Source organism: Blennius ocellaris (genome assembly GCF_963422515.1).
Source record: "Blennius ocellaris genome assembly, chromosome: 4".
Classification (NCBI taxonomy): Eukaryota; Metazoa; Chordata; class Actinopteri; order Blenniiformes; family Blenniidae; genus Blennius; species Blennius ocellaris.
In genome coordinates, this window is record NC_137653.1 from 19,587,135 (window position 1) to 19,601,626 (window position 14,492).

General features: G+C 47.8%; 1 protein-coding gene across 1 annotated transcript; it reads left to right on the forward strand.

Annotated features, from left to right (window-relative positions):
- Positions 1 to 952: 952 nt before the first annotated feature.
- On the forward strand, positions 953 to 14,489 carry myh7ba (myosin, heavy chain 7B, cardiac muscle, beta a). The gene is made up of 43 exons (XM_080494713.1): positions 953 to 1,425; positions 1,827 to 1,930; positions 2,032 to 2,175; positions 2,263 to 2,419; positions 2,518 to 2,545; positions 2,813 to 2,909; positions 3,505 to 3,528; positions 3,622 to 3,714; positions 3,794 to 3,857; positions 3,943 to 4,041; positions 4,139 to 4,242; positions 4,351 to 4,489; positions 4,582 to 4,700; positions 4,971 to 5,120; positions 5,358 to 5,528; positions 5,604 to 5,783; positions 5,869 to 6,001; positions 6,097 to 6,173; positions 6,449 to 6,536; positions 6,621 to 6,738; positions 6,820 to 6,943; positions 7,438 to 7,574; positions 8,898 to 9,153; positions 9,234 to 9,476; positions 9,593 to 9,769; positions 9,875 to 10,020; positions 10,111 to 10,201; positions 10,279 to 10,668; positions 10,759 to 10,885; positions 10,978 to 11,096; positions 11,209 to 11,405; positions 11,499 to 11,682; positions 11,865 to 12,030; positions 12,142 to 12,266; positions 12,358 to 12,473; positions 12,556 to 12,748; positions 12,841 to 13,044; positions 13,128 to 13,253; positions 13,369 to 13,539; positions 13,619 to 13,723; positions 13,806 to 13,901; positions 13,999 to 14,133; positions 14,384 to 14,489. The coding sequence occupies exons 1-43, from the start codon at positions 1,329 to 1,331 to the stop codon at positions 14,393 to 14,395; spliced, it is 5,826 nt and encodes a 1,941-aa protein (XP_080350839.1). The 5' UTR covers positions 953 to 1,328; the 3' UTR covers positions 14,396 to 14,489.
- Positions 14,490 to 14,492: the final 3 nt, after the last annotated feature.

Below are 14,492 nucleotides of genomic sequence, written 5' to 3' on the forward strand. Positions count from 1 at the left end.
GAGGCGCAAATGCTTATGACACAGTTGTATGGATATGCAAACTTACAGCACCTACGTGTCGTAACAAAGCATACTTTGATATGGATAAGACTCCAACGAAGTACCATCCCATGTTTCTCTGAGGCCCCCGGGAGCTAGAGTCAAAGCCGTGTGACTTTGGCTTCTTAGAAACGAGCATAAAATGTTGGCTCTTTCAACACGTCTTTTGTGTCCTGCTGCCACGTGATCATTGCTTATAAAATTCATAGACGGTCCATTTTATTGTGTGGTGGGAGCCACGCGCCATGTTTTTTCTCTATTAATATATTGCTGCGTATTTATAGTAGCCTGTTTAATGCCACGCAGCTCCTGAAATAATCTCCTCTAAGGTTGCATCCTCTGTGGCCACACACAATAGCAAACATCCCTGGAAGCACTTCACAACACAGCCGAGAGGCCACAGCATCAAACTAACCCAAAGTTAGTTTGTCCAGAGGTCAAAGCCCAGTCGAAATGAAACACCTCCAGACCAGAGGTCTACTAGTGGTTATGGAATATTTTTCCAAATATGTTGTGGATTTAATTCAATGATTTCACATGAAAAAAAAAGAGCTTTATTATGTTTCCTTTCAACTTGCCAGTCTTAATGATGTACTGCCCTTTGAAAGCCCACTGAGGAGGATAAAATTCCTCCCAACTGGGATGCGACTCTCTGTCCCACTCCCTCGCAGTGTGTACAGTGCATAAAATAACTGGGATACAAAAATAGCCGCCTGGAGTTTAGCGCAATGACAAAAACGTAGCTTTCCTTTTGTGTCAATTGAGACAGGCGCGCCGCACCAATAGGCGTGGGAGGAGGTGACATATGCTAATGAGGGACAAATGCCCACTGACCGTGACCTTGAGGGACACAGTATAAAAGACGGCACATCTCAGTAGGCTGTCATTTCGTTGTGGTCGTCCTGAGGTCAGTTGGAAGGCTTTTTTGTTTGTTTGTTTGTTGCTTTAGATTGGTGCGTCGATCATTGCGCTTTTTGCGCACGGGCTGGCAGCCAGTTAAAGACTCTCACAAGTGTGAATTTCTCTCCGAGCAGTAAAGTAATGCTGTTTACTTAAGCTGGCACGTGACGGGTATCGAGATACACATATCTGTAACTTTTTATTCTCGTTTGTTTGAACCGGACGCGCACTTTACGCACGAGCGTTTCCACTGCGTCAAATACTGGGGAAACCGTGTTTTACGCACTCGAGCTTTAACGCAAAGGTTTACTTTCTCACCAAAGGGATTCCTCAAGCCGTCTGTGTCTCTGGTGCCTCTCACTTTCCGGAGCCGGCGAGGAGTTTCCACCATGTCGCGCTACGACAACAAGGACTTTGGGGACGCCGCTCAATTTTTACGCAAATCTGAGCTGGAGCTGCTGACGGCGCACACCATTCCGTTTGACGGTAGGCCTGAGAGACTTCAAATGAACTCCATTACGCTGATTAAATACAAATAAAAAAAAGTGATATGTTGTATTGATACATGAATTAAGTTTTGATATAGTTTAATTATTCACGTTATATACAGTTTTCGAACGTTCAACAATAGAATCAGGCTGAGTGACATCATTTGTTGTGATGAAAATAAAAAAAAAGGTTTTATGAAATAAGAGAAAATATGTATTTTGTATATTGTATTTTAAAAACAAATACAAAGGGATGGGTTTATTTCTCTGGTTTTCTTCATTGACAACTTGTGTGAAACATTACTTCTGTATAATTTGTCATTTTGTTAAAAACATTTTTAAATTATTCTTTAAAAACAAAATGTGCACAGTTTTAAAATTCCTCTGTGGGATTGCTAGGTAAAAAGCGAGCTTGGATCCCTGATGAGAAAGAAGCTTACATCGAGATCGAGATCAAGGAGCTCAGCGATGATAAAGTCGTCGTTGAGACCAAAGATAAGAGGGTAAGTCTCCACCTCACCTTAGATCCTGTTGCTACATCTTCCCAACGCTTCAGCTGTACCACTATGACCCCCACCCCACCCCTATGTGTGCATTTCTTCAGACAATAACGGTGAAGGACAGCGACATTCAGCAGATGAACCCTCCCAAGTATGACATGATCGAAGACATGGCCATGCTGACGCACCTCAATGAGGCCTCTGTGCTCTACAACCTGCGCAGACGCTACTCTGCCTGGATGATCTATGTGAGTGCTTCCTGCCCTGCCCCGTCATACCTCATCACCCAACAGGCCCGCTGTAGGTGAGGCGTGTGTGCCCTCCTCTCTCCTCAGACGTACTCCGGCCTCTTCTGCGTGACCGTGAATCCGTACAAATGGCTGCCGGTCTACACGGCTCCCGTGGTCGCTGGCTACAAAGGCAAACGCCGCTCCGAGGCGCCGCCGCACATCTACTCCATCGCAGACAATGCCTACAATGACATGCTGCGCAGTAAGCAAACACACACTTTATTTTATTTCATTGTATCACACAGCTTTACGTCGGCGCGGTTATCATAACTAAACACCGTCTCCTGTTGCTTCCTCCAGACCGGGAGAACCAGTCCATGCTCATCACGTAAGTTTACACATATTAACGTACGTCTTTTTGTAAATCACCAACAAAAAAAAATAGAAAGAAACACACATTTTGTATTTGTACGAGCTGTAGACACTCCACACACAGACACCTTTTATGATCTGTCCTTTTTTTTTTTTTTGATATTTTTTAATCACCTTTTTTTCTTTTTTTTTTCCTTTTGTGATCTGTACCATACTTTTTTGTGAGCAGTTTCTCCTTGTGCCTGTTGTATATACACTTTGTCATTTTTTTACACTCCTATAGCGGAGAATCCGGTGCTGGCAAAACTGTCAACACGAAACGTGTCATTCAGTATTTTGCCATTGTAGCAGCTCTCGGGGACACAACTGCCAAAAAAGGAGTAAGGCTGATGTGGCTACCCGTATTTTTGTTTCCCCACCTCCTTCCTTTTCAAGCTTTTTCTTTTTTTTGCTTTTTGCTATCTTTTTTTTTTTCTCCCTCATTTTTTTTTTTTAATCCCAGGAATCATTTCGTGTATTTCCCTTTAAATCATGTCCATACATTTTCCTCACTGTCCAAATGGTGAATGTGAGAACTGATTACATCCGTCTCTTTACCTTCATGTGTTGTGCAGCCATGTCCAGCCACTCCACTGCTTTTGGTTTTTAATCGTTTATTTTTTCCTCTTCCCCTTCCTTTGTCCTTTTTTTTATGGCTCAAAATGTTCATTTCCCAATTCTTTTTTTTTTCCACCCCTTGCTTTGATTTGCCATTTTTTGACTTTTCTATGTTGTTTGACGCTCATTTTTCCTCCCCCTTTTCCTCCCTCTGGTTCACAATGGCCACCATTTTTTCTATTTTTTTTTTCACCACAGCTTTAACAACCAGTTTCTAATTTTCCGGTTGGTTATGGTGTTCCCCTTTGATTGTGAAAGCATCATTCATACATGTTGTATTTACTGAGACGCTCACTTGTGTTTCACCTGCTTTCGCAGCAAGATCCCACCACAAAAACAGGGGTGAGTTTAATCAGCGCCTATGTGAAATTTACCGAAAGGTCTTTGATTTAAAAACGATTGACATTTCTTTCATTTTGCTCATTTGTCTTTTAGGGGACTTTGGAGGATCAGATCATTGAGGCGAACCCTGCCATGGAGGCGTTTGGTAACGCCAAAACGCTGAGGAATGACAACTCGTCACGATTTGTGAGGACAAACACTATTTAATGATTCACAGCTTCTGACAGGTTTCATACCGGGACTCATTCTGATCCATCGCTTGCAGGGAAAATTCATCCGGATCCATTTTGGACCAACTGGCAAACTGGCCTCAGCTGATGTTGAGATATGTGAGTGTTGCACGGTGGATTTTAAAGGCATACGTTCCTCTCTTGGTTTCATCTCTAAGCTTCCGCTCCTCCCTCTGTCCCTCAGATCTTCTGGAAAAATCCAGAGTGATATTCCAGCAGCCTGGTGAACGAAGCTACCACATCTACTACCAGATCATGTCTCAGAAGAAACCGGAGCTGTTAGGTTGGCCTGTTTGCCCACTCAGATTTTTTTTTCTTTTCTGCAAAGACTGCAAGCTTCTGGAAGACTGCAGCGTGAACTTGTGAAAACTCTGTTTCAGACATGCTTCTGGTGTCCTCCAACCCGTACGACTACCACTTCTGCTCTCAGGGCGTGACCACAGTGGAGAGCCTGGATGACTCTCAGGAGCTGATGGCCACTGACGTGAGCGCTTTAGCTTTCCCACATCGTGAATATACAGATAGCAGAGGATACCGAGAGTTGGGCACATGTGCAATGGGGTGAATCTGTTTGCCGTGGGGTTTTCCACAGCATGCCATGGACATCCTGGGCTTCCTCCCTGACGAGAAGTATGGCTGCTACAAAATAGTCGGGGCGATCATGCACTTTGGAAACATGAAATTCAAGCAGAAGCAGCGAGAGGAGCAGGCGGAGGCTGACGGCACTGAAAGTAAGAGCAAGCAGACGTCCGAAAATAAATGCAGATAAGTTGGCGCTGAAATCAGGTTTTGAGCTTCCCTCGATCTGTGTTTTGCTCCACAGGCGCAGACAAGGCCTCTTACCTGATGGGCGTCAGTTCAGCCGACCTCATCAAGGGTCTCCTCCACCCGAGGGTGAAGGTGGGCAACGAGTATGTGGTGAAGGGCCAGAATGTCGAGCAGGTGAGGAGGTGCAGGGTCGTCCTTGTTTATTTGACCTTGTCTCTCCCAACCCCAGAGCCATCACTCATCTATCAATCCCTCCAAGTCACATGAGCAAATCTGAAGCGTGGAGACAATTTACAGTGTCGTAACGGAATCAGCAAGTTTTTTGTCTGTGTGTGTGTGTGTGTGTGTGTGTGTGTGTGTGTGTGTGTGTGTGTGTGTGTGTGTGTGTGTGTGTGTGTGTGTGTGTGTGTGTGTGTGTGTGTGTGTGTGTATTGTGTGATCAAGGTTAACTATGCTGTAGGCGCTCTGGCCAAAGCCACATATGACCGCATGTTCAAATGGCTGGTGGGACGCATCAACCGGACCCTGTACACGTCCCTCCCTCGCCAGTACTTCATAGGAGTCCTGGACATCGCCGGGTTTGAGATTTTTGAAGTAAGTTGTTCGGCATAACATCACACATTTGAAGCAATAATCAATTCGGATACAAGTTGTCTTCTTTGACAGTGAAAATCAAGGTGTCCTCCTGTGGTACAGTTTCTAATCTGCTGGTGTTTCATTTTATTCCTCACTGAGATGAATGAGCAGCACTTCAGGATGAGTCCCCAGCCCACTATTCTCTTGTTTTTCATACTGTCTGCTCTCTGGACACCTGTTTCTCTTTCATTGCAGCTCAACAGCTTCGAGCAGCTGTGCATCAACTTCACCAATGAGAAGCTGCAACAGTTTTTCAACCACCACATGTTCATCCTGGAGCAGGAGGAGTACAAGAGAGAGGGCATCGATTGGACCTTCATTGACTTTGGCCTGGACCTTCAGGCTTGTATTGATCTCATTGAGAAGGTGAGCACAGTGCAGTACTCATTAATAGCCTCGTAATGAATCGTCTGTGTTTCTAAATGAAAGCTGTTCCAACAGCCGCTGGGCATCATGTCCATCCTCGAAGAGGAGTGCATGTTCCCCAAGGCCACAGATAGCAGCTTTAAAGCCAAGCTGTTTGATAATCACCTTGGCAAATCACCCAACTTCCAAAAACCCCGGCCGGACAAGAAGCGGAAGTACGAGGCTCACTTTGAGCTGATGCACTACGCCGGTGTGGTGAGCGCCTCTCAGTAAATGACCGTCCTCACACGAACTCTGACCTGAATCCACTGCACAGCTCACCGTCATGATTCTCCGGCAGGTACCCTACAATATCTTTGGCTGGTTGGAAAAAAACAAGGACCCACTGAACGAGACGGTGGTGGTCTGTTTCCGAAAGTCCTCCAACAAGCTGCTGGCCTCATTGTACGAGAATTACATTGGCTCGGACTGCGGTAAAGGCACGCAGGCTTCACACCGTGCAGACAACCAGATGAATAACTTCAGATTTAAAGTGGCCACGTTAACGTCTCCTTCCATTCCCTCACAGCATCTGAAGCCAAACCTGGAGCGAAGGAGAAGAGGAAGAAGGCTGCCTCTTTTCAGACGGTGTCACAGCTTCACAAGGTGAGAGGACGAGCCAGAAGAAAGTCCTCTGCATGTCCCCAGGAGTATTTTGGACGATGCGCGGCGTCACTGGACAGCTGGGACGGAGGCAGTTAAGACTTGCAGTGATGTTTAGGGCAATGATCACATGAACATCACTTTAAGTCTGTGCTGGCTCCGCTCTCCTTCACGGCCGAAGATTCCTCGTGTGACACGGACGCTGCCGAAATATACAGTCGATCGTGTGCCGTGACACACGTTTTGATAGTCTTTACAACTTTCTCTTGTCCTCGCAGGAAAATCTGAATAAGCTGATGACCAACCTGCGCTGCACGCAGCCACACTTTGTCCGCTGCATCATCCCCAACGAGAGCAAGACTCCAGGTAACGCACGGTGAAACCCTTACAGATCACCAGAGGATCAACAGTTGGGAGCGCAGCTTTATGTTTGAAACCCTTTCTTCGCAGGGATCATGGACCCGTTCCTCGTGCTGCACCAGCTGCGCTGCAACGGCGTGCTGGAAGGCATCAGAATCTGTAGGAAGGGCTTTCCCAACCGCCTCGTCTACGCCGACTTCAAACAGCGGTAAGACGTGACACACAGATCGCGTTCAAATCACCGGGTGGAAATACACCAACACTGATCCTCTCCGTCTCGACTCTTCAGCTACCGAATCCTGAACCCACATGCCATCCCCGATGATAAGTTTGTGGACAGCAGAAAAGCGACGGAGAAGTTATTGTCCTCGCTGGATATCGACCACAATCAGTACAGGTTCGGACACACAAAGGTGAGAAGCTTTGAGCAGGCTGGCAGTTACACAACTTGTATATGGCACTTACTATAGTTTAAATTAATGAATTCTAAATTATAGAACATTTCGTGCAATATATAATTTAATAATAATCACAAACATGATCAAATGCACTTAAATATTTAAATACATGTATTTAACACTTGGTATTTGTTATCTTACATGTACTTTTGCTTCAGTGAACACAGCGTGTCCTAAAATAAAAAATCGTTCTCCAAATGAAAGTTGATTTTAATTTGAAGTTAGGATTTGATGAAAGAGATCACATGAGGAACTCGTAAACTATATTTTAAAACCTGAAGGTCCTTATTTGAAATGTGCTAACACTCAAATTGAAATAATTTAGAGGCTGCTTCTATCCACTTCTTTTCCTCAGTATGTATAATTTAATTTGTGTTTTGATGCAATTTTTTTTATTAATTTATTTTATCGGCTAAATTGACCGTTTTGCTCCCTTTTGGCTCTGGCAGGTGTTTTTTAAAGCCGGCCTGCTGGGGCAGCTGGAGGAGCTGAGAGACGAGCGTTTGGCCAAACTGCTGACGCTGATGCAGGCGGTGGCTCGTGGTAAACACATGAGGATGGAACTGTACCGCCTGACGAGGAGCACGTAAGAAAAAGCCCCCCCCCCCCCCCCCAAAAAAAAAACCTCACAGTGAATAAGGAGAGAAATGTATAAATGGGACACAGGCGGCTGCCGAGGCGACGACTTTGAACGACGACAATTTGACTTTAACTTTAATTCGAGATCAACAGTTGCCACTCCGAGCAGGTTCACCGTCGCGGTCGGACACGAGTCGGTCAGCCTGTGATACACTACACCTTACTACTCACTCTCTCACTCAAATATGTGGGGCACGCAAGGGCAGTGTGCTCGACGTGTGCTTGCCCTTGTATGGTTCCCGTGCGTGTGTGTGGCCTTGGTCATAAGGGCCCCTGCCCACGCACACACACACACATATACACATACATATATACACACACCACACACTACTACACTCGCAGGTCTCTAGTCATTTCACTCCCAGTCTAAATGGAACAATGCAGACGGTGTCCTTAGAGCCAGGTGGCGACATGTGTCAAGTGGCAGCTGCTCGGCCCTCCCTAAAAATAAAAATACAACCCCCGGCCCCCTCCCTGGGTGCCCGATGGCCCCTGGCCCCTTTTGTCCACGGCGCCTGTACTTCTGAGTGCATTGATGGGATGTGTGGCGGGTGACAGGATTAAAGGCAGCCCGTCGGACAGAAGGCTTCAGTTTCTAAATAAACACAAACGCTCACCTTTGAGAGGCGCTCAGGGTGGAGTCATGCGAAAAATGCAATCAGCTCCGTCCCCACCCTCGTTCGGTCCTTCTAACCCCTCTGAACACTGACGGGAAGTCCTTGACCAATCTGCTCCGGGTCCATATTTAGGGCTGTTGAGACGCCATCTTACTGAGACTAAATCAATCTGATAACCCTGTTTGGCCACAGTGGTGAAACATCAAAAGCAGCATTAGGTGTATGATTTCAAGTGGCATCCCAACGAGCATGATCAGATACAAGGGAGTGGGTAGCACCGGGATCAGTGCCAAAAAAATCGGGCACCAGGGAGAAAATAAATGAAATAAATAAAGGGGGAAGCCCGTGATAAATCTTTCTGACATACATGCTGTGAACTTCATTCCTTTAAATGTGGTCTCATTGCTACTTCACCCTTACGACTGGATATTTATAATATCAATGCCATATATCTGATGGCAGAAATGATTGATTATTACTTATTATTAGCCATTTATTCCATCAGTCTGTGTAACTTTCAGCTCTTTTGCACTCGACCTTTCATCAGTCCCCAACAGGCTACTCCTTTTAAATCAACAATACGAACAACTAATGTGTCACTGAAACTACATAAGTATATACGACTCCTTCAATGCTTGCCACTTGTTTTGCAGGGAGGCTCTTGAGATCATCCAGTGGAACATCCGGGCCTTCAATGCCGTCAAACACTGGCCCTGGATGAAGCTCTTCTTCAAAATCAAGCCTCTGCTGAAGAGCGCTGCCACCGAGAAGGAGCTGGCAGCCCTCAAGGAGGAGCTGACCAGGTTGAAGGAGGCGCTAGAGAAGTCTGAGGTCAAGCGGAAAGAGCTGGAGGAGAGGCAGGTCAGCCTGACCCAGGAGAAGAACGACCTCTCTCTACACCTGCAGGCAGTAAGTCCTACTCACGTGCTCACCTCGGCAACTGTGGATGTGCCGGAACGCACCAAACGCAAACCCTATGTCTCCTGCAGGAGCAGGACAATCTTGCCGACGCCGAGGAGCGCTGTGACCTGCTCATTAAAACCAAGATCCAGCTGGAGGCTAAAGCCAAGGAATTCATGGAGAGGCTGGAGGATGAGGAGGAGATGAACGCTAACGTGTTGGCGAAGAAGCGCAAACTGGAGGACGAATGTGCCGAACTGAAGAAGGACATTGACGACCTGGAGATCACATTGGCGAAGGTGGAAAAAGAGAAACATGCCATAGAGAACAAGGTGAGTTCATAAGAAGATTCCTCTTCCTCCACAGCATAATCACAGGACATGGTCCAAGAAACCAGATGGTGTCAGATTTGTTTGCTAAAATTATTTTTCCCCCTTCATGCTTGGAGGTGAAAAATCTGATTGAGGAGATGGCAGTCCTGGATGAAACCATACTGAAGCTGACCAAAGAGAAAAAGGCTCTTCAGGAGGCTCATCAACAGACACTGGATGACCTCCAGGCAGAGGAAGACAAAGTCAATAGTCTGACCAAGGCGAAGGCCAAGCTGGAGCAACAAGTAGATGATGTGAGTATCAGAACGAACCGATGACATCATACACTTTGACACGGTAAACTGTACAAAGGAATACATAACTGGCCATACTATCCTCCCTCCCCCCAATGAAATTAGCTGGAGGGGTCTCTGGAGCAAGAGAAGAAGCTGCGTATGGACCTGGAACGGGTCCGACGTAAACTGGAGGGAGACCTGAAGCTCTCCCTGGAGTCTGTTATGGATCTGGAAAACGACAAGCAGCAACTTGAAGAGAAGCTGAAAAAGTGAGAGTCGTCCCACATTCACACTTCTCAGTTGGTTTTTTTTGTGAGACAAATTATAAAAGACCGTTTCCCCAAATGTTTTACCGGCAGGAAAGACTTTGACATAAATGGCATGAGCTCAAGGATTGAAGATGAGCAAGCAATGGTCAATCAACTTCAGAAGAAAATCAAGGAGCTGCAGGTCAGGGTTTGACCAACATCTTGTGATTGACACCTCTGAACCCGTCACAACTTATCTGAATATTTCTTTTCCTTCAGGCTCGCACAGAGGAGCTGGAGGAGGAGCTGGAGTCTGACCGAGCCTGCAGGGCCAAAGTGGAGAAGCAGAGAAGTGATGTGGCTCGTGAGCTGGAGGACCTGAGCGAGCGCCTGGAGGAGGCTGGTGGAGCAACCTCGGCCCAGATCGAAATGAACAAGAAGCGAGAGACGGACTTTCTGAAGCTGCGCCGAGACCTGGAGGAGGCCATGCTGCACCACGAGGCCACCACGGCGGCTCTGCGGAAGAAGCACGCCGACACCGTGGCAGAGCTGAGCGAGCAGATTGACAGCCTGCAGCGAGTCAAGCAGAAGCTGGAGAAGGAGAGGACCGAGGCCAAGATGGAGGCCGATGACCTTGCCTCTACCGTGGAGCAGCTCTCCAAAGCCAAGGTGGGTAGGGAGAATTATACACACACAGACGGTGTAAATCAGAGCTTTGAAAAAGAAAAAAAAAGACTAAAAGTTCAATTTTGTATGCAGACCTCTTCAGAGAAGATGTCTCGTCACTATGAAGATCAAATGAATGAAGCCAAAGCCAAAGTGGAGGAGCTTCAGAGGCAGCTCAATGATGCCAGCACTCAAAGGGCCCGAGCTCAGGCTGAAAGCGGTGAGGGACTTTGACTTTTAACTTTCACGACGACACTTTCAGTGGATTGCCGGTGTGGATGGACTCACTGTGGCCCCCTTGTTTGCACGTAGGCGAGCTGGGCAGGAAGCTGGAGGAACGGGAATCCATGGTCTCGCAGCTGCAGCGCGCCAAGAACTCCTTCATCCAGAATGCGGAGGAGCTCAAAAAGCAGCTGGAGGAAGAGAACAAGGTCACTTAGCTATTATCGGCATTGTCATATACGATCCCCGTGTCTGACCAGCCTCGGCAGACACTCATAATTAAACTGGCTGCCCTCTTGACATTGTGACTGGTCTCTTCAGTCCAAGAACTCCCTGGCCCACGCACTGCAGTCATCTCGACATGACTGCGACCTGCTGAGGGAGCAGTACGAGGAAGAGCAGGAGACCAAGGCCGAGCTGCAAAGAGCTCTGTCCAAGGCCAACGTGGAGGTGGCTCAGTGGAGGACCAAGTACGAAACTGATGCCATCCAGAGGACTGAGGAACTGGAGGAAGCCAAGTGAGTGGGATGTGGCCTTAAATCACTAGAATCAGATGAAGTCGGAGGATAATTTGAGGACGAGATCTTCAAACCCGCTTTGCCTCTCATCAGGAAGAAGCTGGTTACTCGCCTGCAGGAGGCTGAAGAGTCTGTCGAGGCCTCCAACGCCAAGTGTTCCTCTCTGGAGAAGACTAAACACCGACTCCAGACGGAGATCGAGGACCTGGTCATTGATCTGGAGCGCTCCAACGCTGCAGCTGCCGCTCTGGACAAAAAGCAGCGCAACTTTGACAAGGTACGGACAAAAGGAGAAGTGCAATGATCCTCAGTAGATCTTTAATTTAAACTTTGGACACAACCTGACTGGCATGTTTTGAAATAATTAGTAACTGGTGCAACTTCTTCAGGTCTTTTTGATTCTATATTCAGATTAAGAAAGGAGAATCTGTAATCAGATTTTTTTTAATTTTGCTCCAGGTGCTGGCCGAGTGGAAGCAAAAGTACGAAGAGTGTCAGTCGGAGCTGGAAGCCTCTCAAAAGGAGTCCCGCGGATTGAGCACGGAGCTCTTCAAACTGAAGAACTCCTATGAAGAGAGCTTAGATCATCTGGAGACCATCAAAAGGGAGAATAAGAACCTCCAAGGTAAAGCAGGACACACTGAAGTCCAGTCTGAAGGTTTATTTTTTTAAGGATTCATTGGTTTTTTTCCCACTTTGTTAATTACAAAACAAACCTCCCCGTTTTCTCTTCCAGAGGAAATTGCTGACCTTTCAGATCAGATCAGCCAGGGGTCAAAGACCATCCACGAGCTGGAGAAGATTAAAAAAAGTCTGGAGATTGAGAAAAGTGAGATTCAAGCTGCCCTGGAGGAAGCTGAAGTAAGCAGTTTGTCGAGAAAGCACACGTCTTGCTCTCTGAGGGTGATCTTCAAGTATAGTTTCTCTTAAGTGTCACGTTTTGTTGTTTTAGGGCACTCTGGAGCATGAAGAGAGCAAAACTCTCAGAATCCAGTTGGAGCTGAATCAGATCAAGGCCGACGTCGACCGAAAACTGGCCGAGAAGGACGAGGAAATTGACAACCTTCGGTGCGCTTTCTCACCAATCAATCTACTAAGTACATCACGTACACAATTATCTTTTTGTTAATGTTTTCCATGACCTCCGTAGCCGAAACCACCAGAGGACACTGGACTCCATGCAGGCCACCTTAGATGCAGAGGCCAAATCTCGCAGCGAGGCGGTGCGCCTGCGGAAGAAAATGGAGGGCGACCTGAACGAGATGGAGGTGCAGCTTAACCATGCCAACAGGCAGGCAGCCGAGTCACAGAAACTCCTGAGGAACCTTCAGGTCCAGATCAAGGTGAGGCCCCGCGTCGAGTGAGTGAGCTCACCTGGTTTTCATCTGGTGAATAAAAACAAAAAACACTCAAATGGATGGATTTGTGACTCCAGGACATTCAGATGGAGCTGGATGACACAATCCACCGTAACGAGGAGCTGAAGGAGCAGATGGCGGTGACGGAGCGCAGGAATAACCTGCTGGCGTCGGAGGTGGAGGAGCTCAGGGCTCTGCTGGAGCAGAACGAGCGCTCGCGCAAGCTGGCCGAGCACGAGCTGCTGGAGGCCACGGAGAGAGTCAACCTGCTGCACTCTCAGGTAGAGAGACGAAACCCAGACAGTATGCTATTCTTTAAGCCATTTTCACCACTCTACTGAAAGATGTTTTGATCGTTTTACAGAACACTGGGTTGATCAACCAAAAGAAGAAACTTGAGAGTGATGTGTCGATACTGTCCAATGAGGTGGACGACGCCGTGCAGGAGTGCCGCAATGCAGAGGAAAAGGCCAAAAAGGCCATCACTGATGTAAGACCCTCCACCAACAGCTTGACACCAGTCCCACTTAAGATGGCGCATATCTAGAGGGGGGTGGGGGGGCTTTATAGACGACAGGTGGTGAGTTTAATTGACGTCTTCGCAGGCAGCCATGATGGCAGAGGAGCTGAAGAAGGAACAAGACACAAGTGCACATCTGGAGAGGATGAAGAAGAACATGGAGCAGACCGTAAAGGACCTCCAGATGCGTTTGGACGAAGCCGAGCAGATCGCCCTCAAGGGTGGCAAAAAGCAAGTCCAGAAGCTGGAGGCCAGGGTAAGACCTGACTCAAATAAAGGTTCAGTCAACCTTCACGCCGTCGGCAATACGTTGACGGGTCACTTTTTTTTTTCAGGTCAAAGAACTGGAAAATGAACTGGAATCGGAGCAGAAGAAGAGCCAAGAGTACCAGAAGGGAGTCCGCAAGTATGAGAGGAGGATCAAAGAGCTCTCCTACCAGGTAGGCCGCCGCCTTTGTTGGCACACACGTTGAGACCGCAGTGCGAAAGTGGGGAAGTTGACTCACCTTGTTCTCGACGCAGGCCGAGGAGGACAAGAAGAACCTGGCTCGCCTGCAAGACCTCATTGATAAGCTGCAGGCCAAAGTGAAGAGCTACAAGAGGCAGGCTGATGAAGCGGTGAGGCTGTAGTGACGACTCTCTATAAGGGGGTGGGGGGGGTGGGACTGAAAAGGCTCGTCTGGAAAACGGTCTTAACTTTCCACTTCATCCGCAGGAGGAGCAAGCCAACACCAACCTGTCCAAGTACAGGAAGATCCAGCACGAGCTCGACGACGCCGAGGAGCGAGCCGACACGGCGGAGTCGCAGGTCAACAAGCTCCGCGTCCGCACACGCGACCAAGGCGGCAAGGTTGGTAGACGGGGGGGGGGGGGGGCGCGGGGACGGTTTGAACTAAACCGGGTGACCTTTGGAAGAATTTCTTAAAATTAGCCAGCGGGCTTCATGGCACGGCCTAAATTTAGCGGACTGGGCGTAATCCTCTGTTAGAGATGAACTGGCAGAGCCATCTCATGTGATCTGTTGTGTGGTCAGGAGGAGCTCTCCGCCGCACTGTGTGTGTTGTTGCTAATAAACATCCCGCCTGTCTTGTGCATTTCAGCTCGCTGAGTGACGTGGCGAGGAAGAAAGGCATCGCCGTCCGCCAGCTGCAACAGCTGTGCGTGGCTGTGACCACACACCTAAATAAAGACTCGTTCACCTCTAAACAT